Here is a 27,309-nt window from a genome sequence, read left to right as displayed (position 1 = left end):
TGCGGAAAAAAGGTTTGGGACTACTGCTCTAAGACGTGTCCGTACTGTGTAACGTGAGTGAATCCTGGTTATCTCCTGTCAGTCCAAACAGAGCTAACGTAACCTCACTTTTCATTTTATTGATAGACTCTCAAGTTTGAACAGACCACTGCGGAATAACTGCTGACTGTGGGTTGGAGTCAACATTAGCACAAACAGTTTAGCTCTTTTAGCCTTTAGCTCGTGCTCTATCTCTCTCCTGTTTATCTTTCTTCTGCTCTTCTGTCCTTTTTCTGTCTGACAGTTAGGCTCCAGTGTCCACCATCACTACAAAATTAATCACAGGAATCGTTTTTAGCAGAGAAAAACACAGATCTCTCTTCTCTCTGTTAAACTTCGTCACCCAGCGTGGTGTTGTCATAGAGACTTGGATGTGCTGCAAATCAATCCAGTCCTGCTTAACCCCAATTGAGAGGCTAAGCTATCTTTAGCATGCTTACTGTCATCCAATGCATTTGTGTTTCTCCTGCTCTTAGCGTGTCACATCTGACATTGGTTTAGTCTGTTTTTATTACCATTGATTACATTTAATCACCATGACTGTGATATTATCCTTGACTGTGGTTCATGTGTGCACGATGACCAAAGATGGTTTAGGAGCTGTATGTTTTATGATGTCAGAGCATTTTGTCTTTGCAGTACTTCTTTTTTTGCCTATCAACACCTTTCCTACTCCTCCCTGTGAGAATGAGACGTTCAAACACCAACACTTATTTCTGTTACATGTCTAAATGTGCTTACAGGCTGCTCTGGGAAAAACACAGAAGCACACAATTTCACAAAGATTGCAACTTCTGCCTTTGTTAAGACTTCAGGGTTTGAGTCTTGACCCCAAACAGAGTTATTTCCACCGGGTCAGCACAAAGTTATCCTCAGTTGCTCGAAAAACTTCACTGCAGAGAAAATAAACCTTAGCAAAGAGAGAAAGTATGAGGCGTAGCATGTCTGCGCTTTACTTCCAAGCTTAATGGTTGCTCATGAGGACATGCTGACTGTTTAACCTTTGGAAATCAAACTGCAATGCACTGCTTTGACTTCTTTTAAGACCTCCAGTTGGAGTCAGACCATGCTGGGAGTAAGAAGGAAATAAAACTGAGATATCTCCTAAAAGAAAGTCCACTGAAACAGTAACCCACTCAGTTTTTAATACTTAACTGTGATAAAAAAGAAAAATAATACTTTTTTCACTCAAAACTGCATCTGCAACCCTTTGTTTCACTTTAATACATCGTACTGTAAACGGCATTTTTATTTATTTGCACTTTGTCTTTCTCCGACTTCAAGATAATTTCCCTGATGACAACTCTGTGCAGCAATGTTTCAATGGGGAGAAAATGTGGGAAATTTATGTCATTTAATTAGTGGAGATGGAAATGCGCACTCTATTGCAGTCCAATTTCCCCCTTTTATTCATTATAACCTGTGCATGGAAATGATTCTCCTTCAATGACGCTGGCATACATGTCGCACGCCGAAGTTTTAGTCGGAAAAAAGTAGCAAATTTATGCCATTTAATTAGCAGGGATGGAACTCGCTTCTCTACCGCAGTCCAATTTTCTGAGTTCAGCTGATGAGACACTTGAAAAAAGTGGAGAAAAATGTGCAGCCTGCTGATTTTTAATTTATCACCGAGCAGAAGTACTTACACTGCACCTCCAGGTATCTCTGTGCTTGGAAGTCCTTGACTGCGGGGTGGTCCACGATGCAAACCACGGGTACTCCATCATCCTCTTTACTGACGGTGAATGTCAGCCGGCTGGTGACTGTGTACATCTTGTCGTAGGTCAGCTCAACTTTAGGCTTGCCTGTGGGAAACATCAAACACAGACAGGCTTAAAAACTGATTCACTGGAGCATTTTGGACTGCGGTTGAAATATGAATCAGGCTCAGTGCTCTCCGTGCTCTGACAGGAACAAGTTTGGACTTTCTGGTATGATCTGAAAGCTGATTAGCTCTGAAGGGAGAAACACTTTCTTCTCAAAGGTTTCTTAGCATTTGTATAAAATGTGTGTTTCTAAAGCCAGTTTTAAAACCCTAATGTGGCTTAAAAGGATTTATGATAAATAACAAGAGGTGAACGGTGAAGTGAGAAACTTTCTGTGTTAGTCAGTCGTGATATTTGCTGATGCACTTCAAAAACTGAAATCTTATCAAGTATTATCTTATTTTAGTCGAATTTTTTTACACACATCCACCTGACCAGTCCAGAAAAAAATGTTTTATTTCAAGTTGTTTCAAGACAAAATGAGGTCTGAATTGTTGTAATAATTAAAATAAAAAAAGAGTCTGCCAAAGGAACACGATAAAGTTAGTTGTATTGACACATATTTCTAGTTTAAAGCAGATTTTCAAGCAACCTTTTGTTGATCCATTGGCAATTTTTTTTTTTTTTTACTTGTTACAAACAATTCGGACCGAATTTGTTTGTCTTTATATAACTTGAAATATGACATTTTTTCTGAACCAATCAGGTAATTGTAGTCAGGGATGGGTACCTTTCACATTTGAAATTATATGGTACCGATGCCTGGTACCCGGCAATAGGAACATCCTATTTTTTTATTTTTTTTTTATTTTGATTTTGATTTGCCACAACATAAAAACAATTCATTTTTTGGTCAGACATAGACCATTTAAACACTTAAATATAAATTCGTGAAAGGCTAAGACAGAGAAAAAGGAAACAAAATAGATAAAAATATACATAGATAACTAAATTACACCCTTAGAGTACAATGGTGTGGCAGTCTCTTCAGCATGAAATCACATCTTTTTAATATTTTAAAAATATTTTAATATTTTAATATTTCTGATCTTTTTCTCTGTCTACTGAAGTAACAACAAAAGGAAAAATGTACAGTAATAAAAATGTTCACATAAGTTGATATGGCCTTTTATACTTTTTTGTCCATTTTCACTTGTAATAACTTATGATTTGAAGTTCATTACAAAGGATTGGTTTCTGAATTGTACTCAAACTCTGTTCAGTACTTGAGTATCTCTCTCAAGAAGTGTTTTCACAATGTTTTCTGCTGAAGAGTCAGTCCACGATGTTCTACCTGGAAAAAAAGCAAGGTTGACCCCTTTTTCTTTAAGGCTAAACAAAAGATTACGTATAAAAAAAACGTGGAATCTTTAGAAAGAAAACCAGTGTTTGGCATCAAGTAGGATGTCTATTCTCCATCAACCTTGCAGAATATGTGGAGTGAAGTGAGGAGGGCGTCCTTGAAAATGGTCAGAGAAGGTGAGTCAGCTAACAATTGCCTGCTGTCAGAGGCGACTGTGCGACTGTGAATCACTCATTAGGTTTTATGAAACCAGATTTATTGCACGGCCACCTTTAGCGCAGCCCTGCCAGATCTGGAGCCTGCAAAGTAACCCGGCTCTGATTAGTGTGTGCTCTGTAATATCGCACGGACAATATGTTCTCAAAAGCAATGAAGAGGATACCTCATCAGAGTCAAACAAAATGAGAAGGATAGCTGCAGACGTCGCAGCATGGCACGGCGGCAAAGAGAGATTGATTAGTTTTCTCTTTGTCCTACTTCCCAACTGTGTGTTGCACAACTGTGTTTGTGTTCCATCAATAAAACAAATACTGGGAGCAAAAAAAAAAGTTGGAGAGGCTGCCAAGAGAAATGCTGGCGCAGGAGAAAGTCTGTCTTAATGTGAAGAGTTGCATACATCAGTTCATATTTAGGCTTTAAAATATGCGCTAAGTGCACATTCTCCCCGCTCCTGTTCTGCTGCTCAGCAACAGCGGTGACAGCTGTCTCTTTGGATGCTGCGAAAGCAAAGCTGTGTGATGTGGCTGGTGTAAAAAGGAGCAGGTTTTCATGAATAAATACCACTAGAGGCTTCGGAGTCATGAAAGCACCTGAAACGGGAACCTGAGGGGGGGTCTGTACGAATCAAAATGTCTTTGCTGATGCATAAAACAGTAAGCGAAGAAAGACGACTTTATTCAACGCCTCTCCCGCTTTACGCCCATTGAAGTCTTTGTAAAGAGGGAAAATTTGAATCTACACAGGTCTCAATGGGTTTGAAACCTGCTCAAAGACAGGAAGCTGAGGAGAGGCATGAAAAGGATGTTTGATTACCACAAACGCTCCTTTGTTGGAAATGAAGTGTGGACTGTATTTATGGAAACAACACTACTCCACACATGGTCTCTGCAACTTTTAAGCAGAAAATGACGAATCCTGGATTTAGAATCTGACAGATTTAAGATTCAAAGGGTTTAATTTGTTTTCCATCCTGAAGTTTTTCTCGTTCTTTCACACCGGCCTCAGCACCAACACGTGACCAGCAGCAGCGAGCACGCCCCGTCGTATGTGCTCTGTAAAGTAAAAAGTGATGACTCCTGCTGTGCACCGTATAGAAGTGGATCCGACTGATGCCGCTCCTAGAGGAATGCAGAGGAGATGGGGCTTGTCTCTTCAGTTGGACATCCGACACTTCTTCCAAACACGCTGCGTTTCCTCTTCCATCTTTTCATGTACAGAGAGCGCGGCTCTTGAGGAACTCACTACATGTGTCATAACACGGGCTGATGGTTTCCTATTGAAGTGGGTACTCCAGAGACACAGTGCAGGATACGCCTGGAGTCAATACTCTACAAAGCAATTTAATCAAAATGTCTACCTGGTCTGACACATCCAGGCTACTGTACTTCAACTGCTTTGCTTTGTGTGTAGCGTATTGTTCCTGTGTGCTTTGGCGAGGAAACTTTGAATAATAAACTCTCCCAGCTTCTTTTGCTGGTCTTTGTCTTTCTCTTTGGATCCTTCTGCTGTTTTAAGGAGGCTTTCGAAGTTGGCAGCAGCCCTGGTCAGAGGAAAGACGCAATTTGCAATCATATTACTGAATAATTCTCAACAATCATTTAACTTTTTGGCGCCACATATCTTTTGTCTCTTAATTTCTTTTTCTGAATTTTTAAATTCAGTGTGGCTGACTTTAAATCGGTATGTCCAATATCACTGTCTTATTCGTAACCATAGGCTGTAAAAAAAAAAAAAAGGGACATCATCTTGCTCGAATCGAAGTGAGGTCGCCACTAAAACTGCTCCCCCTGGTGGCTGACTGCAGTATAGGTAAAAAAATCTGTCTCGCCAGTCATTCCAGATGGGCTGTCGTCAAACTTTAAAAAATTAATACACCTCGTAGAGATGTTTCTCTTGAAGATATAATTTGGCTTCCTTGTATCCAAGTCCTTTAAAAAAAAAAAAAAAAAAGAGTTTCGTTTTCATTTGTTTTGAGAGGTTAAAAACAAGGTTTTAAGCCATGTTTAATGATGATTGCAGCTGCTGGTCAGACAAGGTGAGAAGGCATATTTTTTCCAGCCTACATCATAAATTTGTTTATTTATTCGAACGTAGATTCTATCTTCCGTTCCTTTACAAAGAAAATGATCTCTGTGACCCTGAGTGCTTTTTCCAGGGATTTTACCAGTGTTCTCTCAACGCTCATTGTTTTTAAGAAAGGTAAACTCGCTGGGGATTGATAAAGCCTCTGGATCAGTCCAGAGCAACTCAGAAGATGCTCCGGTGGAGGGTTATACTTCACGATTGCTGACTGGCTCATTTCACTGTCAATCAAAAAGGGATTCAGCCTCAGACAGATCATCCAATCATCATGCAGAAGCCCAGCATCCAGGCCAGCCCACTGCCTCATAGACCCCCAGAGACACTGAGCGTCCAATGGGCGGGACAAAGCCCAGCGTTTATCCAATGACCATCCAGTTTCCACAGTGGAACAACCCACTCTACACTTCTGACTGTGTTAAAGCGCTGAGACGCTGCGGGGATGAATGAGAAGGAGGTGGAGCCAGTTACCTGTGATAGGAGCTGATTCTGAACAAAAGATGAAGGAATTCTAGCTCAGATTTTATCAATGAAATGTTCACACAGCAGAACATATCAACACTTTTTGGGGACATTTTAGGGGAAGCTGAGCTTCCCTTGCAGTCGTAGAGCAATCGCCACTGGTCGGGAGGTAGAGTCAAGAGGTGATAAGACTCGCAAAAGAAAAAAATATATATTATTTTTGTCACCATTCAGATTCTCCCAGAGTCCCTAACAGTCTCTACTTCGCAGACTCTGGCTGCCGATGGCTGCGTCTATGACAGGGGTATTATGGCTTCAAAACCGTACAATGGTAAATGCTGGAGCCACGCTGTCCACTCTATATACAGTCTATGTTTGTAGCTCAATGGTTGTGGCCAAATTTGACGATTTTTTTTATTTGTCAAAATCTAAATCTATTCACCTCCCACCCCCTGTCTACTGCCATTCAACAAATAAGATTTTCAGAATGGCAGGGGACATTTTTTTGTACCAGGATGTAAACATGTTAAGTTCTGTTTCTGGTACTTCTTTCAGTACATTAGGCAGTTGATTTCAACATTTGCCAACCATCACACTCTGGTTCTGATTACTTTTCCAAAAGGTGTTCCAACTCTTATGGAAACTGGTTTGTAAAGTTCCCTGAGTATTTTTATTTATTTATTCATTTTCTTCGTACATTGTGTGGAAAATATTCAGTGACATCTTGCCCTCAGATTCTGGTTTCAAACACCCCTCTGCCAACCCTTCACTTTTAGAAAAAATACTTTCTGTCTCGCAGACCAGGTAAATCTGCTGATAAGTGCAGCTCAAAGCATGCCAAACCCATATTTGGTAGCGTTTTTGTAGACATGAAACCCATGCTAGCCAATCAGAATAAACCCCTGAACCCCAGAGTGAAACCAGAGTTTTCCGAAATCTTCACTTTGGCTGGAGTTTTCAGAAAACATGTTTTTTAGTGACGTAACACTGCGGTTTGGTGTGGATGACCGGCCCAAACGTATTAAATTATAAGCACTTTCCCAGATACCCGTCTTCGTGAGGACATGGCCTAAGATTGCTGAAGTAATGGTGGCCTCAGAGGACAAAAAGGTCCATTTACACATATCAACCTCGCCGTCTAAGTGTGTGTATTCTGTACTGCTATAAGAAAATCAGAGAAGCAAGATGACTGGGGAGTTTTGTGTTGACTTTTTGATTTCACTCTGTGTTTTTATCAATGATGGCTCCACGTCAAATAAAATACTCCTTCACTTTCTGTAAAACTCCTTTTGTATAGGTTGTATCGCATTTCAGTGCTTCCATTAGACGTTAGCTCCTTCTTTAAAGCTTTTGAAGCACTTTTCATTTATGTGACTCCGTGGCTCACAACAGAAAAGTCCTCGTTGAGTGAAGTGACTCCTGTAGCGATGAATCAGCCGTACTGTACAGTAACTCTCATATAATACAACATTAAGATTTCTGACGCAACATGAAAGGGATTCAAGTTTATGAAAAGGTTTTTGAAAAGCTGAAGTGGAGCTTTATGGGTTTTGTAGTTCCTAACAAACTCAAAAAGACACTTTTCTTTCTTTCATACTTTTCTCTTTCTTTTTTAACTTCTTTTAAAGACATTCGTGTGGAGCAGAAAGCCAGGATGTTCTTCTTAAATGAAACATATGTCTCTTTTCTTTGCCCAAAATATTCCTTTATCCCATTGTGCTGCCTTCCTGCCGGGGTGGAGCAGGGTAATTGAAATCACCCTGTGGTTGTCTCATAAGGCTCCAGGCTAATGGTTGTTCTGGTCCCTGTCAGTCAGTGGAGTGCCCTACCTATCTGACTTCTCCTTTCTTTCCACTCATCTTCCTTTCCTACATCCTTAAAGAACAAAGAGGAATGACCTGCTCTGCTGAATCTCACAGCAATAACTCCTTTTTTTCCCCCGTGTTACGCTGCAGTCTGAGCTGGAGGAGCGGAGATAGCGCCGGGGCAAATGTTGATAAATCACAAAACAGCAGAGGAAGAGAATGAGATAATGGTGAGATAATGATTTACATTGGCGAGCATGACAATTGCAACCTTTAAATGATATTTAAGAGACCCTGATTATCCCTTAAGGTAATTAAGTTAAATTCTGGGGATGTTTAATTAGAAAATAAGTCTGCCAGGCAAGGAGCCACAGCCGAAGGCAATTTAAGTAATTCTGCCCTAATGTCAGGTTTCTGGCACCCTCAGCTATTCTTTTTCCCTCCATCTTTCATTTTCTTGCACTTCATTGTCTTCATATTTTCAGCATCAGCAGAGCAATACAAGGTTTAATTTTCCCAACAGTCTTCACTGTACAAACTGTGGAGTCTTTTGACTCAGTTTAATGATGAGGAAACATGCAAATGGCAGCTATAGAGCTCTGTGTGGTGCGGTACTGTTAGTGCAACAATAGAAGTGATACTTAAAATGTAAAAACAAAGATGTTTTTGTGCAGTTTTTCCATTCACCTGCAGTACTAAATGTAAAAGTAAAGCTGCTGCTTATTTTCCCAATTGCTGCCCTCTCAGGTGTGAAATTGACTGAAGTTTTAGAAATGTTTCCTTATAGATGCCACAATTTTGACCAAATCTCTCTATAATTATGCTAGTTTTGTAGTAAATTACATCAGGAGTCCATCCATATAAGTTTCAAAGCTGTACGACTTTTAATTTTTTGTCTATAGGCCCAAATAACCCAGCTTGTGTGGAGCTGGATCCTCCTCTCCCATTCATTCCATTGGGCAGAGCTGAGAGGGCTCCTTAGGGGTTCACCGACTTTGAGGGCTCGTTATTCAAAAAGGGTTTGAAAAACAGCAAATTCATGCATAGGTTTTGTAAAGAAGGGCCCAATCTGTCATCTGAGTGAATTTCAAGTCAATACCATTTATAGCCTAGGAGTAGATCATTTTTGTTTAAGGCCCCAAAATTTGGCCAAATTTTATTTTGAAGGGCAAATTGACGGCTTCCTGTTTGAGATAGGTCATGAGTGTAATTGTATGATTTGTGCATCTCAATTAGACAAACATTTTGACGTTGGTTTGATCCCTCTATGACATTCCTACTGCCATTGAGAGCTGTTTTAGTGTGCCAAGGTGGCGCTAGAGAGCACATTTTGGTATGTCGGGAGTCAATTTTTGTATTTTATTGAATTGTTGTATGATATTGAATTATATTATATAGTGAACATCTTCCATTTGCAGCACTGTGACCCTTTCAGTGCTAATGAGTATTGAGTTGTGTTGTAGCATAAATTGGATCTATGTTTGTAGAACTTCAAAGGGTTTCCAGTGTTGTTAAAGTAGGAATTTATGTGGACAAAAAATGATTTTTGGGGAAGTGAGAGGCAGAGGATTTTTAAAAATCTTCTGCTGAATAAAACAAGCATTATTCAAAAGCTGGTTTGAAGAGACTATGAAAAGGTAAAAGCATATTAACACAAGCAACGTGAAGAATAAAGAGGGCTCCCTCTGAGACCAGGATCCCGTTTTAAGGAGATGATGTTTACTCTGAAGAGGATCAGTATTTCATAATGACGAGTGGTTCCACTGCTCATTTATGCCACAGAGCGCGCTGCATCTACACCATCCGTCAGTGTGTTTACATGCACTCAAGTCACCGTGTTACAGTCAGCGGTCTGTGAATCTGGGAGATGTTTTGATGAGGGATTAGATTCATAACTGGGCGACACTTCTGCTGCAGACGTTGCATTTCTTGGCGATGGATAACACTAAATTGTGTTTGTAATGATGTTTTTGCACAAATGCAAAGAGAGAATCTCAAGACTAGGGAAAGTAATCAGAGTGATGGTTGCAATAAAGTGTAAAAAATGTAACAAAGGTAGCCGTCGTGTCCTAAATGCTTGAGGAAATGGCTAGACTGGAGTTCATTTTGTCGATACATTAAGAAAAATACTCAACAGTGTCAAATGAGTCAGAATTCACAGCTGTAGAGTCAAATTTTCACACTTTGGAATAAAAAAAGGAGAAAAAAAAACATTCTGAGATTTTGCTGAACCACATGTGTCAGTTTTCCTGATGCTAACAGCTAGTTAGGGAATCCCTGACCTTGGCCCTTCGGAGCGTGCTCAGACCCGAGCTGACCACTAAGGGTGTAATGTGGTGCAGTTCAGGGGTGATGCAGCTCAGAGCTTTGGACACAGCTCCTGATTAGGACCTTTGTTTCCCAGTCTTTAAAAAGCTGGCTGCCTGGCTCTGAGGTGGAGCCGCCTGGCAGGAGGCCTGTTCACCCCTGAGCTCCGCGCAGACTTCTAAAGCTCTTCTACCTTTGATGAAGGCATGAAAGTTGTCACAGTGCCAACAGGCTCTGGCCACCGCCGCACATCCACACTGCTTTAATGGAAACTATTCAAAGTCGCAGCACAGCTCCATTTAAAGGCAACACCACTGATGCAGGAGCTAAATACAGACAGCCAGCAGAGGAAGAAAGAAACCAGCCTGAAAATTGGGTCATTTATATGCTTTGGAAAGGCGCTCATAAGATGCAAACGCACATACAAAAGTTAGAATTAGCTGCACTTAAAAGAAGACTGTGCACACACCTGCAGACTCTCACATACAGGTGGACTTTAGAGACAATGTGAAGGGAAATAACGACCCTTCTCTCTGAGGTATTCTGACTTCATAAAAACCTCCACAGACCTTGAACTGCACAGTTATTATTAAGCTTACTATGGGCTGATACTTGTGCAACCAGAAACTGGATTTGAAATTAAATTTAATGCCTTAAAATTAAAATTATTTGCTTTGAAAACTGTAAAGAAAAACTAAAATCATTTTTTGTTAGTACATTTCAGATCCAGTTTGCAATTCAATTTCACTTCAGGGTGGCATGACTACTACATCATCTTTGCCTGTGAGGAAGAGTAATCGAGCACAGATTCATGGAGTCTGATCACGCTCAAAATTTACAAATGCACACAGATGAATTCACAAATATGATTCAATGCATGAATGTACAGTAAGTGTTTAACATCTGCATTTGTATATGAATAATTGGTTGGTAAAGGGGTGGGAATTAATAAGTTTATACTTAATTCCGCTCCTTTTCTAATATGTGATAATTAGATAATTTCTGTTTGTTTTGTTTTTTTTTCTGTCTTTGACAGAGACTTCACTTTGACCTCATGTTCGAAATAAAAATTACAAAAAAAAAATGCATGCACAAATTCATAAAGGCACATGGAAAGATTCACAAATGCGAAAAAAAAGAAAAAAAAAGAAAAGAAAAAAAAGTCACCAATTAGAATGATACAAAATGTAAATAAAAAAAAATCCATGAATAAATTAAAAAGAAAAAATCAAAGATAGAAAAAAATATCATAAACAAAAGATTCGCAAATGTATAAAACATGTCCATGAATAATAAAAAAAAATAATTCACAAAATAACATTAAAAAATCCATGGATAAAAAATAAATACAAATGTAAAAAAGATGAACAATAAAAAATGATTTACAAATGTAAAAAGAAAAAAAGAGGAAAGAAAAAAAATCCACAAATTTTAAGATACATATATTGACAAATTTACTTTTGATTCACACAGGAACTTAACAGAAATTTACAAATACATTATAAATTTGGATCTTATGTTTATAAACAAATGGTTTATTCTGCATTTGTAAAATTATTTACTGTTAGAGAACCTCGCTACATTTGCGTGTGGATTTTTGAGACTTCCCTGATATGCTTAGATCTACAAATGCATGTATTTTCAGCAGGGAAGGTTTGTAGCCAATCAGGTGTCTCCCTCTTTTTCAGCCAACCACAGACGCATAGATTTGTGGGTTTGCTTAATGTGATCACTTTAGCGCTGTAGCATCTGTGCACACTGAAATACTAACAACAGCATGTACTTCACAGTGAAACCACAACTTAAACCAGTCCATGAGCAGGATCATTTTAGACACAAATCAAATTCAGGAACCCTTTGGTAAAATAACAATGAATTAAATGGACTACAGATGCAACCTTAATGCCGTAAACAATGACATTTCATGAGCTTCTGATTATAAACACTAAGCACCAAATTGGTCTTTGTTAATGAATCAAAAAATATGTTTGTGATTTTTTTTTTATTTGTGGATTTATTTTAACATTTGTGAATCCTTCTGTGTGCATTTGTGAATAAAATAAATTCAAATAAATTCAGTTTCTCATGGCACAAATCTCAGTCAAAAGCTTAGAATATATAAAATACTGGAGAAGCATTAAAGTTGCTGTGAGTGCTGTATGTGATTTTGGACTAGGCTCACTTTTATAAATTCTGAAGACTCGAAAACAAGGGAACTGGACTGTGCAGAGTTTGGGAACAAGTTTCACCCCTCATCCAAGAAGCTTCATGAGTTCCTTCTCCTCAAACTCTACACAGTCCAGTTCCCTTGTTTTCGAGTCTCCAGAATAACCAGGACCTGCCTGTTTACACTTGGTTATTCAAAGCAAGCTTCTGTTATGTCTACATGTCATTTCTCAGTAACTGTCGCCAGGTTGGATCATCCCAGAAAACACAAATGAGGAAGAGTTATGTCTTTATGACGGTGGGTGATGGTACTCATGGGAAATGGAGTCTTTATCACAGACAAACATTACAGACTCTGGCCAAAGGTGTCACTGCAATCAACGCCAAACAGACCGTCACAGAGCCTTTAAGCTCAGAACACAAAAACACCTCAAAACCAATAAGCGGTTTATCCAGTCCAGCTCTGTGTGATGCAAGTTTGACGTCTGGGCGTCAGAAGAGTTGATTCAAGTTTATCCCACTTTAATTCATCCCACACGGACTGAAAGAATAAAGATGTGAAGTATCTGTTTGTTCTGATAATACACGTCTTGAGTGTCTCATTACGGAGAATAAACCACTTTTTACAGTCATCATTACCCCGAAGAGAAGAACTTGGTTAATGATCAAAGCTGCTGTAAGTGGAGGCAATTTTAGAACGCAGCAGATGATACACTTAAACGACACTTGTGGTTTTACAAACTGTCTCAGAATCGGCTTTATACGACAAGTATGTGTACAAATACACACACATAGAGTATGACTCAAGCTTTGAAGGCTCTATATGAAAACATCAATACGATAATCAGGGAGTTGTGCTGGGAGAATAAGTGCAATGAATGATGGATTAATGTAACGTGGTCATTTTACTGAGCGCTGACATACACAGAAATATTTGTAGAAATATATAACGATGCTGAAGCAGCACATAAACACACTTCTGCACATTAACGTGTGTTTAATGTGTGTATAGACTTTCTTTCCCGGCTCAAACTGCGGCTGTGGTCGTTATTCTCTGAACCAATCCACAGCAGACAAACAAGCAAACTCAGGTCTCTGCAGTGTATAGGTCATATTATGTTAAGGGAAAAAATGTCTTGACGGATGATTTTGATTTTCTCTGTGTGTGTGGTGTGGTGTGTGTGTGTGTGTGCAGAGCAGAACTACCTGAAAGCTCTTTATCTCCCTTCATCCATCTGATGGTGGCGGCGGGCTTACTGCTCATGGCAGTGCAGGTCATCTCAGTCTCGTTGCCCTCGCTCAGGACCTCATCCCGCGCCTCGATGATGGGGTTACCTGGAGGAACTACGACGGGACACACAAACACAAGTGTGTAAACACAGGGGAAATGCAGAACCTCTACACCTGTGGCAGAACAGGAGGAAAAACAACCCACAGAGGAAAAAACATGATGGAGAGGTGTGCATCGCATGACGCAATCTTTTTCCTTCGCATATCTTTTATCGCTTTATATATATTATATATGTATATATTTGTAGTTTTTTTCTTTCATGCTTTTTTTTTCAATTAGACCTCCTATTTTCTCTTAACCCTGAACTGTTTAACACTCATTGTGAATGTTCGCCTGTGCTAACACCCAAACCTGTTTTTCTCCATGGTGCTGTCAATCATCTGGTCTGACACTTACCCTTTCACAGCAGTGACAGTCGTTTTAAATTACACCAGATAATATTATCATTAGTGTTGATGATGGTCTCACATGTTTTTGTAGGTTATGATAACATCAGTATTAATTTAATTCTGTTACACGAGGTAATTAAAAACCTTTTCTGTAAACTTGTAGCATGTAGCATCTCATATTTTTGACTTTACGTCTCATAAGAGATTCTTTCCAATATTATATTTTTCACTTTTTATCTCAAAGCTTTGACTTTTTATCTCATAAGATTATCATAGAAACTCCATAATTTCAGATTTTCTCATTGAATAGTTTTGACTTTTTAGCATAATAATTCAATTTGAACAAAATAAATGAATAAATGAGTAAATACATAAATAAAATAATAATATAAAATTGATTAATTATTTGTTAAGTAGATAAAAAACATGTTAATTAATTAATTAATTAATATATAATTAAATAAATTAATTAAATTAAAAATAAAACTAAAATCAATTTAACTTACAAAGAAGCATTTCAGTATTGTTCTCACTAAAGGGTAGTTGAAATAAGTTTTTCTCTCAGTAAATCTATCTCATTTGGATTTCTTATGTCAATTTTTGACTTCTCTCATTAATTTGACCCATCATTTCAACATACCTATTTTTTTCCAATTTTTATCTTAAAATTTCACTAATTATCTCATAATTCTAACTTTGTATTTCACAATTCTGACTAGGTATCTCAAAGTTTTGATTTTGAATCAGATAAAGTTTTGATACAGTAACTCAAAATTTTAGATATGTATCTCTAAATTTCAACATTTATCTCATAATTTTTTTTTAATAAATGTGATTAAGTATCTAAAAATTTTGATTTTGAATCCAATAAAGTTTTAATTCAGTTACTCATAATTTGTGTCATCAATTAAACTTTAGACTAAGTATCTAAAATTTTTGTATTTTCTTTATCAGATTTTCGCAGTACCTCACAATTTTTTTTAGTATTTTTTATCTCCATATTTCATCTTAAAAGCCCATCACTTCAACTTTGTCCTTTGATTTGAATATGTATCTCATAATTCCATTTCAATACCCCATAATATTGACCTTTTTCTCCTTAAAAAACAGGTAAATAAATAAAAAATCAGTTCCTTTAGTTTTTTTTTTTTTTTTACTTTTGTAATGGCACAAACAGGCCATCCAAAACCATCTCCTGATCTTTCAAGCTGTGTGAAAACTGGACTACAAGAAGAAACCACACTATCCCTTTATCACCTCATGAAACACCTGTAATTTTACATTTTTCTCTTCTCTCATTGATTTAATTTCAAACCATCTCTCTCTAACGTACAAATAAATCACACAAACTGCTCTTGGTTGTGACTAACTGCTCCAGGTTGGTAAGAGGGACGTGTTGGTACAGTGTGAGGTTAAGATGCTCTCTCACAGCCTCTTCTGTCAAGAGCATTTCATGCAGTAGCTGAAAAAAACTGCCTCCATCTTTTCATAGCTCTTTCTGTTCATTCACTGTTAAATTTCACATGATGTAACCTGCTCAGAACATGTTTAAAAAGCTCTTTTACAGCATGTTTACAATGAGAATATGATGCCGGCATGTTTACATACAAGGGGCAGGCTGTGTTTCTGTATCTACTGCATGTTAGCTTCTTTGAACGCCTGGCACCGGCTTCATGACGAGACTTAATAAGCAGCTAAAACACACGGTTTCCTTCACCGCTGCTGCTGTCAGAGTCTCCAGCAGCTTTCATGGGGAGCTGTCAAACATGTTGCTCGTCGTGTGAATGTGAATGTCTCCACAGTCTAAATGTTGATTAGCCATCTCTACCTCCCTGCTACTAATAACACAGTCTTTCTGAGAGTGTGTGTGTGTGTGTGTGGGTGTGGGTTTTGCAGATGTACTTAGCACAGTGATGTCAGCATAGGCTTCCTGTGGGGGGTCTGTGTAGAGCTGGCAAACATATCGACCCTCGTCTGACAGCGAGACATTAGACAGGGACACCCGCAGCTCGTTGTCTGAGAAGTTCACCAGCTGAAAGCGAGCATCTTTCAGAGCTGAGGAGAGAAGGACAAAAACAGGGAGGATTATTCATCTATTTACATACACAGGTAGAAAACATCTTATTCACACATAAACACTGTTTTTTTAAAAATGTTTTTTTTCAGTTCAATCTACCGTAAGAGATTCAGCGTCTTCAATTATGTATGTGTGCCAAACAGACAAATTACACAACACCTCATATCACAACGTGGAGTTAAATCCTTCACAGCGATCGACTGTTTGAGGTCCACGACCCAGACACATCAGCAGACACAACGAGTGAAAGCATTTTCCTCAGCAATGCTGTGAAAGACCTGCAGGGCTGCCGGTTTACTTTAACTCACACTTTGAGCTAAAAAGACTTTAAAAATACATCTCTGCTCCTCTGACCCGCAAATTGCTTCACTCTGCATTCTCTCCATCCCACTAAGACGCCCTGATACAGAGATGATGGAGGACTCAATGCAAGGGGCAGGTCTGTTTGTAAGGTACGAAACTCAAGCTTATTTACTCCAACACACAAAGTTTGGTTTCACTGGGAGCACCCAAACTTGGAGTCTCCTACATGTCTCACCAGACCTTCACTTGTCTGGGTCAGTGGTTCTTAAACTTTTTCAGTGATGTACCCTCTGTGAAATAACGACCCCCTAACAAGCGCAAAGCAGTTTGGGTTTAAAAAAAAAAAAAAAAGACGTAAAACACAGCACTGTGCTATTGTTATATGATTTAAATTGTAACAAATAAAATTGTTAACCCTGAAAACCATGACCAGATTGGCACAAAAACATTGTAACTACATCAACTATAAAACTAATAAGTCAACAATAGATAAACAAACATTTCTTCACAAAAAGACATGAACTTAATTTCTCAATAAAAGATTTGCTAAAGAAAAAAATGAAAATGCCCTTTAAGACGTAATGGTTTTATGCTACTGTTGGTTAATTTCATGCTGGGTGTGTAGAACTCGTATGCATAATTTTCCAAACACTGACAGAAATTTTGCTGGTTCTGGTTTTGCCTTATTTAGCTGAAGTCCCCCTGCGTTTTCAGAGGTTGATGTTATTTCTGTTGTTATTCTGATTTCAGAGAAACTCTTTTTTTGGGTGGTGTAATGGAATTGAATAACCCACTGTATAAAACCACTTAATGAACTTAAACTTATATTGATCCAAACATTGATTGAAAAAAAATGGTGGTGGTGTTAAAGTAATTTTGCTTGGTTGCTATTTTTGTGACTACACATTTTTCAATCTTGTGTACCCCCATTTGAGAACCACTGGTCTAAGTTAAGGATGTTCTGTCAAATCTGTGATTCTTTTGAAAGTGACTGGTTTGTTCCATTGATAATGTGATTGACATCACTCATCTCTGCTTTTAATATGGAGTTTTGAAGACTATCGTTGGTGGGGTCACACAGAAAAAAATGAACTCAAAAGGCAGGCTTTGAGACTCCTCACTAAAGCTTGCTGTATGGTTGATGTGCCCCCTTGTACAATCCTTTACAACCTCCAAAACTTTCTAACTTTCATACAGAAAAATGCACGGGCAAACAGGAGCTCCTTACGTCCTTACATCCTGACCTCAAAAAATATATGGTAACCCTGTGATGAACATTTTCTGGTGTGAAATTATGGCCACACTCAGAAGAGAAGAGGAATTGGGGAAAAATGTAAACGGTGAAAACAACTTCTTCTCCTCTAGTTAAGAGCTGTAGTGGTTGGAATTTGGGATATACCACCCCCTGCAGTTTGGGAGATGAGACGCTGCAATTGTTCTCTCAGACTGATTCTACGCGTCTCATTTCTGTGTCATATTCTTGCGGTAAGCATAAACAAGTATTTTCACTGCCAAAAAAGTCTTACCCAGTGTTTTTGTCTTATTTTCAGTAAAAAATTTCTTTATATACAAAAATGTGGTCTGTTTGTAATGAGTTTAAAAAAATGCCAATGGGGTAAAAAAGTACTTGTATTAAGACATTATTCTAATCTTTCTCTTTCCCCACTGACAGATTTTTTTGTACTCATTACAAGCAATTCACGCCTCATTTTTGTCTTTCAAAAAACTTGAAATTAGACACTTTTCTGGACTGGTCAGGTGAATGTGGCTCATATTAAGCCTAAAAAGACATTTTCTACTGAAATAAGACAAAAACACTTGGTACGATTTCAGTTTTTTGCAGTGTGAAGCCTCAGTTTTGATCAGGCGAGCTGTGCCTCTGATTGGACAAACTTTACATCTAAAAATCTTCCAAACAGCAAAATGAGTAAAAATGTGTTTAAAAAAAACAAAACAAAAAAAAAAGGATGCTCAAACAGCCATTTTAGTATCCTCCTTTTCTTAAGCCAAGGGCTTCTGTTTTGTTTATTTCAAATATTTCATTATGTTTATTATTGGATTCCTTTTTACTGAGAATTTTTTTCTTTTTTAACTCAAGAAAGAAAACCTAAAAACACAGGAGGAAAAGCTAAGACCGGGATATTGTACACTTTAAAAACATGTCTGGTATTTTCTTTTTTTTTTTTCTCCGGTGCAGTTGAACCTTTGTGTCATTTTTTTATTTTATTTTGATTGGTCAGTGATGGTAGGAGTATTGTAAAAGTTGAGTTTTTAAGGCAAAACTGCTGTCAACACAGCAACATTAAAAAAAATAATAATTTAAAAACAAAAAAAAACAGCTGATATCTAAGATGTTCTTTGCAGGCCCCTAAGTTTCAATGATAGAAACTCTAAGCGGACACAAGCCCATACTCTCTAGACCAGAATCATGAATATTGGATTTTTCATATTTCATAAAATGTAGTCAGAGGTTTTTCTTCACCAACAGTCAGATTAAAGTGAAATTTATTTCAATGAATCGGCTTGGTAGCTGGGTATCTTTTCTTTGACACAGATCATTTTTCACAAAAAGACGCTGTATCATCGTCTCTGATATATCGTACATATTCTTCACAACCTTTAAAAAATGCTATGAGTGAAGTGATGAATTATTAAATCCTGTTTTTCCAGCGTTTCTAGTCCCTCACAGATATGCTATCACTGATGGAAATGGTGGAGATTTGAGTGAATTAAACTTCAGTTCAGTCCCACACAGAATCAGCAGTCAGGCTTTTTTCTTCTTCTTTTTTTTAATGTATGCTTGGTTGTTTGAAAAGTCATATTTCATCACTTCTTAAAAAAAGGTTTCATGCACCAACACGCTGCCCTGAAGTGGATCACGTTTCCACAGATGCTTCAAAGAGCTTTCCAGGGAGCTAAAAAGTCAATTGTATTCGTCAACAATCAATCACAGACTAAAGTGATGCAACGCTGAAAGGAGCAATGGGGGAAAACGGAGAAATCAAAGCACAAGACACAAAATTCACTTTGATAACTCACTCCTGTGAAGTCAGAAAGTGCTACGGACGTACAACACATGCTAACAACATGGTGGGAATTGACAGAGGCCTCAACCTTGGCTGTCCTCTGGTTAGCCTACAGCAGTACTGAGGACAAATCCATAAATCCTGCCTCCTCCTAATCTGCACCCACTTTCATCTTGCCTTACCTTGTTTGCCCACCTACCTAAGCTAGCTCTATCAGCTGTAATGTGCAATGACAACATGTGGTTAAGATGAAAGCTCACCCGTCTCCATCCCACTTTGATGTCCTGATAAATCCTGCTCTGATTGACAGCAACTTCAGGCTCTTTGCACTCTGCACTCTCTTAGTATAGATCTGTGTACTCCTCCTTTGGCTCTGCTTTTTACTCTGAGCTTGAAGCATCAAACATTGACTTTTCTGACATACAACACTCCCAAATAGACAGGAATAGACAGAAAAAGCACCAGGCTACATTAAGATTTCACAGATGATGAAGAGAGGGAAGAAGGGGCTTCTGTGAGGCGGTAATATCTGCCTTTAATGTCAAGAAACAGACTCGCAGAGAGTGATTGAAATGGGGGGAGCAGAAGGCATGAATACTTATCACCACAATTGATTTTGTGCATCATTAAACAAGAGCATCAGAGATTCTTTGAATGATATCAGAAAGCTGGGTGGAGATGACTTTTTGTCCTTACATTAGAGAGAAGGTGGTGAAAATGATCATCCTTACAACACGAACTGTAATCTCTGACAAAAACAAGACCTGGGTGCTCGCTACATGACCTCAACTGCTGCTGCCACCCTCAAACTTTGATCATTATATTTTAAAAAACATAAAAATAAGAAAGATAAAACATTAAAGCTATGGTCTACAATTTGGAAGCTTTGTACATCTTAATAACACCGTTTATAGGCCTGTTATGGTCCTATGGTCCAATCTATACAATTTAAAGACTGAAAAGAACGAAAAAAATCCAATCCAAAAGTTGACCAATCCAAACCGTGCTGGCATGGTTCGAATTGGTCCGTGAGTCCATCCAATCCCCTGTCTCCCTCGCTTCACACCGTCATGCCCATGGTCCCACCTCGTCCTTCCCCACTACCCCTCTCACGTCAGCTAGCTGCTCAGCTACCGAAGCTTCATGGAGCCAGAGAAGACCAAAACCAGGAAGCTGTTACTGTCACCCTCCACAGGGAAGGGAAGAAAACGAAAAAAGTTGAACAGGTAATGACTTTGTTTACCACAGTGGGAGATGTCAGCTGAATAACTCTGGTTAGTCTGTGCCTTTACTGGCTACTGACTGAACGCTGCTGGTCGGAACGGGTCGGCTCTATCAATAGATTCTGATGGGCGGGATCTTGGAACAAGGAGGAGAGGGGTGAGTGAGGCTGCATTTTTCAAACGTGTCTCATCAGCCAAACTGGGTTTCAGACCATAGCTTTAGGAGTGTAAAATCAGAAATAAACAGAATCAATAACATGCTATGAATGTAGATGAAGTCGTTAATTTCCCACACAGGTTTCTTTGGTCACCAAAAAAAGCCCCAAATGATGGATATCCATTAGTACAGTGATTAATTTCTTTTATCTCAGCACAATGAGGCCTTTATTGTGTCACATGAATAAGATGTATCTAATTAGCGCTGCCCATTCAAAAGCCATGTTAACCCAAATTAAAACCAGAGGTCAGACTCTAATCCAAATGATTTAATTGAATGTAATAATCCTTGATTCCAACATACCAGTGCTGCAGCACATGGGAAGTTCACGACAAAAAATTGAATCCCATAAAGTGTTTTTGTATTGTTTGAGGAAATTGTCTTTTTAGATACAAATTGAGACACATTCAGCTGATCAGTTCAGTAAAATATCTTGTTTCAAGTTATTTAAAGAAAAAAATGAGGTTTGAAATGTTGTAACAAGTAAAAAAAAATCTGCCAATGGAACAAGAAAAATTAGCCTGAAAATTTGCTTCAACTAGAATAATGTCTTACTACAAATAACTTTTCTCACCAAAGCTTGAAATGAGACATTTTTTTGGACTGTTCAGCTGAATGTGGCTCATAATAAGTTTAAAAAGACATTTACTGCTAAAAAAAAAAAAAAAAAAGACAAAAACACTTGATAAGATTTCAGTTTTGCTAGTGTTGCAAGATGACATCCAGTTTTTTATATCGGACAGACAAGATACATGTTGGAAATATCTGTTGATCCAAGCTTTGGAGGGACATACAGCCAGGGTTGCCACCTTTGAGGCAGAAAAATAAGGGACACCCTCATGATGAATTTCCCTTTGGGGATGAATAAAGGATTCTATCTATCTATCTGTCTATCTGTCTATCTATCTATCTATCTATCTATCTATCTATCTATCTATCTATCTATCTATCTATCTATCTATCTATCTATCTATCAATCATCAGGGGAGGTTAGTGGCCCGTGTACCAGTAGTGGAGTGGGGCACCAGTTGTGGTGATGTATTAATTAAAGTTTCATGTCAATAAGGGGCCGTTTACACGACAAAATGCAAATGTTTTGTTGCGTTTCAGCCTCGCGTTTACACGGAAATAGACCTAAAACACAAACTTTTAAAAAATGGCTTCCAGAGTGTCTCATATTGATTTAAAACTGGGCATTTAACAGGACAATTCTGTATTTTACGGGACAGGTGTTATCCTATATACAGCTGGGTGTCATCAGCAGAGCAATGGAAATTTCTACCCCCAGGAAGAGCATATAATCAGTAAATGGGAGGGGACCCAATGTCAACCCCTGTGGAACACCTCAAGTATAAAAGCAGTGGCAGTGGGTGCTGGGGGCCTCTCGCAGTGCATGGATGTCTTCATCACCCCATTGGTGAAAGGAGGTTGTTTTTCTTCGAGATGTTTGACTTTTATTGTCATTTTTATTACTTTTTAGTGTTTGGATTTTGTTTCACAAGATCATCTCTTTCTTTGTGTTTTTGATAGAAGCCTTTTCTTCGTCCCCCTTTCATCTGCTTAAAGCTTTCATTATCCCAGGTTTACTTTTTCCTTTTTAAGTCTCCTCACTCCCTCACCACCGATGGGGAACATGACAGGGTGATGAAACTTACACACGTGGTTGATAGAAACGTGGCAAGATTTTTTGGCCCAGCAACTGTTTAAAACTTAAAAAAATAAAAAATAAAAAAAACTTTTTTATTTAATTTAATACGTAATTATCAATGCAACGTTTTGTCCATATTTCTCAAATAAAGTCAGATAAACTATGATATCACGAGCTATAAATGTGGGAAAAAACAAGAATTAAGAATTAATTTTCTGTTTTCTTACACTTTTTTTGTTCAAAAATACCATAACACTTATATTAGCTTTAATTTCACTCCATCGTTCTTACCTATTCAGTCTAAAGTTTAAGAAATATCGAAGCAAGAGTCACCAATGAATACCCCCAACCCTGAACTATTTCTATCCTTTTGAGAAATGCTCTCACAACGTTTTCAGACCTGGGATTTTGGCTCACAATCAGACTAAATAGACATTTTCTACTGAACATAAGGCAAAAACACTTTCTAAGGTTCCAGTTTTTTGCAGTGTACTAAAGAAAACGAACAATGGTCCCAAAGTTGGAGCTGCTTCAAAGAAAGAAATGACCTCTCCAAACACCACAAAGCTCTTCTACTGAAGTTTCACAAAAAGTTTGGATAGATATTAGAATAATAAAGACAGCACTCCTATAAGGTCCAGTATTTCAGTCCTTTAAAAGCCAAAAAAGCTTCAAAATAAGCTGTAGTCTGAAGGTATAAAAGGCAGACACACGGAAGGTTAAGTGTGCAGCAAAGAAGCTGTGACAAAAGAAAGTATCATCAGCGTAACACTTGATCTTAGACTTTGGAAACAACCAACCTTGTCAGGGTCTTTTATCCAAACTGAAGTGCTCAAATTTGAATCAGCCCCATCCATTGCTTGAACTTTTCAGAGGAATTAAAATTTAAATCATGTGGGTTCTTATTTCTTTTTTTCTTAAACTGAATTTCATCTTTACACTTAGTAACTCCTGAAGATCCAGGAGGAGAAAGCAACGCTGGATTCTATCGATCACCTTCTGACGTTAAAGGGCTAAGTCAAGGTTTTTACAGTTGGTTTAGTCATTAACTTTGAATTGAAGGTTTTCTTTTCTGAAAGAGTCTTTTATATGCTCCACAGCTGGGATTTAACAATGTCTCTCAAGTGCTGCTCAAAGGAACGCGTTGGACTGAACTTCCTCTACATTCTCCAGGTCAGCAACGAGAATAAGCCAGATCAAAAACATACACGAACATAAAATAGTCTTTGGAAAACAAGTGAAACATTTCAGGTCTGTTTGAAATTAAGTGATTGCTTCATATCTGACTAATCTTGACTAATAACCCACAGATTCCCTGAGAGTTAAAGGTTGGCCAACCAGCTGGCCAGTCGAGCACGAGAACATTTGGAGTTTTTCCAGTTTATTCTCAAATTCTTTTTTTTTCAGTTTTCCTCTTGATTTGAAGCAATTCTTAATAAAATTAACATCACAATATAGATTAAAACATACAAGCAATCCACTTTTTTCTGACTCCTAGACTCACCAAAGAAATTGATCAACATGTATATAAATATAAAGAATCATCTGACAGGAATAAGCTCAGTGATTCATTAGGATCAATTACACTTTCTCCTACTGGGAAGTCTTTTTATTTACTTATCTACAAATTCTTTGCTCCTGAATTTGATTTTACCCTTTATTTAATTTTTACTATTTGTTATTTTTTTTTGGTTCTAAAGCAATTACTTTGTGGTTGAAGTTCCATCCAAAACTTAATTTTACTTGTAAACATAAGTATGCAAAACTCGTTGCTACAAATCAATGTGTGAGACCACAAAATGTAATCACTGTTTTGCAGGCTGAAGCTGTTTGATGAGGAATGACTCAGCACTTCAGAGCATTGTGTGGGTGTGTAAGTGTGTTTGTGTGTGTATTTCTACCATATTATTTTGTTGTGTATTGTGTTTCTTTTTGTATTTATTTTCTTGAATTTTTTTCACCTCTTTTTTTGTCATCTTTGTGTTTGAAGTGGATCATTATTTGTACGAATCATTTGTTGGTCATGGATACCAAACTTGTTTTGTCTTCAGTGATATTTTTACTTTTTTTACTCCTGTGTTTGTTTGGAGATCCTACATGTAACCATGGCAGCATTGTTTACATGTGAAATCAGCTGTTAGCAGCCTGTAGCATGTCAATGCTAACTGGTGCAAGGCCGGATGTTTCCCCACAAGGCAAGGAGAAGGAGGTGAGGATGATGTGCTGGTTCTCAGGTGTGTGCTAAGAAGTGACGACATGGACCTGTCCTTCCATCCATCGTTATTGGGAACGTAAGATCTATCTCCAATAAGATGGACAAGCTAGCTGTGCTAACCCAGCAACAGAGGGAATACCAGAAGGCAGAGTAGCATCATGTTATTCACAGACATGGCTAACAGAGCTAACATCAGACACCAACACCACATGTGAAGAGCTTCACCTGCTGTGAGCAGACAGGATCCAGGAGACAGAGACTGAACAGACTGCTGAAGAAGCTCAGTCCTGGACCCTGTGGAGGTGGAGGCTGGCTGACTGGACAATGATGGACAAGCATCTATTTTCGCACTTTGTATACACTCTCCTACTTTTTTTCATGATTGCTGCTGACATGATGCCCCAAATTCCCTCAAACTGGGCTTTAAAAGCTACAGATTATTTAATCTACCGCAAAAAATGATTTTCATTCACATGAAACCATCCAAAAAAGTGTATGAACACTCAAAATGGTCATAATTTCAATTACCCACCAAATATTTTCAAAAAGCTTGAAATACAACTGCCAAATTAAATGTGTTTGTAGGAAAATGACAAAAACAGGGAAAATTCAATGAAACTCAGTTATTTTAATGAGGTGAAGAAGGCACATGGGACGAGGTTTCTCCACTGAATGTCAAGCCGTCTAACTAACACCTTAAGCTCTGCACTGAGGGAACACTCATTTTATATTTGAATGAAATATTTGGTGTGTCAACAATTTGACAAAATCCTTGCCAATCAAATATAATCCATTTCACCAAAGCATTTCGCAGAGATCTCATAATCCTCTTATGTATCACTTCAAAATAAGGCATTGTGGTGGAAGCGTGAGCTGAATAAATAAAAAAAACTTTCTAATACAAACTGAAAAGAAGTGTTAGAGACACTGTAGCAAGGACACAGTTCCCACAGCTCAAGATTAACTCAACACCACTGTCGGCTCAGACGGACAAGGACAGGAGACGGACAGCGGCCTGGGTCACACAGCGGGGTTGATCACAGTGGTGTGGTATAATTCAGGAAAAAGTGTCAGTTCTGGCAAAGAAGAGGCAAACACTGCAGATATTTCCCCGTTGTTATACCAGAGCTTGAAATATCCCACTTTTCTTTGTGTCCAAAAGAGAAAATGACCTTTAGCGCCACGCTCCTGTTCACCCTGCCCTTCATCTTTTCCTCTATCATATCTGATGGCATAAGAAGGACATCACAGATGTCCAACAAAGGTTATTGATAATCCCATCTCTGAAAAAAGAGTCTGTCCAAACTTTTGAAGGCTGTAAATGATCTGATCTGTCAGCGCTAACAGCTGATGTGTGATGGCGCTCATTTAAATACAGCGATAAGACGAGACAGAGCGCGGCCAAGGAGACTCACTGATGGGAGTTAGCCGACGAAGTGGATGCCCAACTTCTCCCCATTTAAGCCTTTAGAACAGTGTTATTAGCTATTCAGATAACTGCTGATAAACATTATGCCTGCTTTAATGACTTTTATTGTTCCGTTGCTTTGGCCACCAAATGCATTTAAGTTTAGAGGACTCTGAGTCTGCATCCGATCAGTCTGAATGGGAGATAACTTGGGGGATGGAACTGGCAGAGAGTTAACTTTAAACATTAAGAGAAATGGTGGTAAACAAGATAAAAACAGAGCAGAGCACTCTGGATGTGTGGTGGATGTACAGAGAGATTATTTGTTTAGCAACAACAGCGGCGGAGTACAATGGTTTGTCAACCAATGTGGGGGGGGTTAACCACCAAAAATCAAATTTTTTATCTTAATTTCAGACATTAGGTGTCACACTCTGCTCATGACACTTCCCAGACTGTGACAGACCAGGACGTTAACATGTGTCAATAAATCAGAAACCCTTCTAAACCAAAAAGAGCACAGACTGCTGAGTCCAAGACCCGGTTCATAATAAAAGAACCAGAAAACTACGTCCAGAGAAATGCACCAGATCAGAATACGAATGGTTGTGTATTTCAGAGTTTATAGACTGGTTTATCATTTCATAATATTCAGTAACTTTACTTACTGATCATAAAATTTGTTTCTGTTCTTCATAATTTATAGCTTTACTTATCATTTTCTCTCTATATTGAGTCCATGTTTGGCCATAACCTCGACCCCCAACCAACTTTTTCATGACATAAGCAAAGTCAAAATGGATTTTCAATAACAGAAGTTAATATTGCTTATTTGTGGTCAAACTTTGTTAACTAAGGTTGGATAAAGATGGCACTCTTAATTATTCACCCACAACGTCACTGGTGTTTCAGTGTTAAGTCTGACCCTGTTAACTGGTGACACTCTGGCTGAGAGTCACCAGTTAGCGTGGTCCCTATTAACTCCAAAACACCGGTTTCTCTGTGACCGTCCAAACTTGGTAGACTCTCTATTGAGCCTCTATTGTATAGTATTGTTTCTGACAACTGACCACAGAACAACTGTACATTTTGATGCTGCTAACAGATTGGATGTAGTGTTTTAAAAAACGCTAACTCGTCCTAATGAATGGAGCTAAACACTGCATGTCAAAATGCGTGCGCAGCGTTATAAAAATCCCTCTATTTGTAGACTGACATTTTAAAAAGATGTAGTGACTCCACTTGGGATACAAATGCACTGAAGTGTTGATGAGTTGGACTAAGACTTGACAGTGTTTCCCATTAATTAATAAGACTGTGGCGGCCCGCCACAGTCTCATTTGGCCCCGCCACAGTCTCATATGGA

The 27,309-nt window shown here is 38.3% G+C and overlaps 1 protein-coding gene across 4 annotated transcripts in view; it reads right to left on the bottom strand.

Annotated features, from left to right (window-relative positions):
- cadm1a (cell adhesion molecule 1a) overlaps positions 1 to 27,309 on the bottom strand; it is a 659,871-nt gene that overhangs the window by 107,031 nt on the left and 525,531 nt on the right. For all 4 annotated transcript variants that reach the window (XM_074671829.1, XM_074671830.1, XM_074671831.1 and 1 more), the window contains exons 4-6: positions 15,729 to 15,881; positions 13,353 to 13,490; positions 1,686 to 1,844 (exon numbers count right to left, since the gene is read on the bottom strand). In XM_074671829.1, coding sequence (XP_074527930.1) covers positions 1,686 to 1,844; positions 13,353 to 13,490; positions 15,729 to 15,881 — 450 coding nt within the window. The remainder of the gene's footprint in view (positions 1 to 1,685; positions 1,845 to 13,352; positions 13,491 to 15,728; positions 15,882 to 27,309) is intronic.

This window comes from Halichoeres trimaculatus, unplaced genomic scaffold, assembly GCF_033239565.1.
Source record: "Halichoeres trimaculatus isolate MK-OKI-2021-1 unplaced genomic scaffold, fHalTri1.1 fHalTri1_scaffold_6, whole genome shotgun sequence".
Taxonomy (NCBI): domain Eukaryota; kingdom Metazoa; phylum Chordata; class Actinopteri; order Labriformes; family Labridae; genus Halichoeres; species Halichoeres trimaculatus.
Note: the sequence above shows the minus strand (reverse complement) of the source record. Positions and strands in the feature narration are given on the sequence as shown.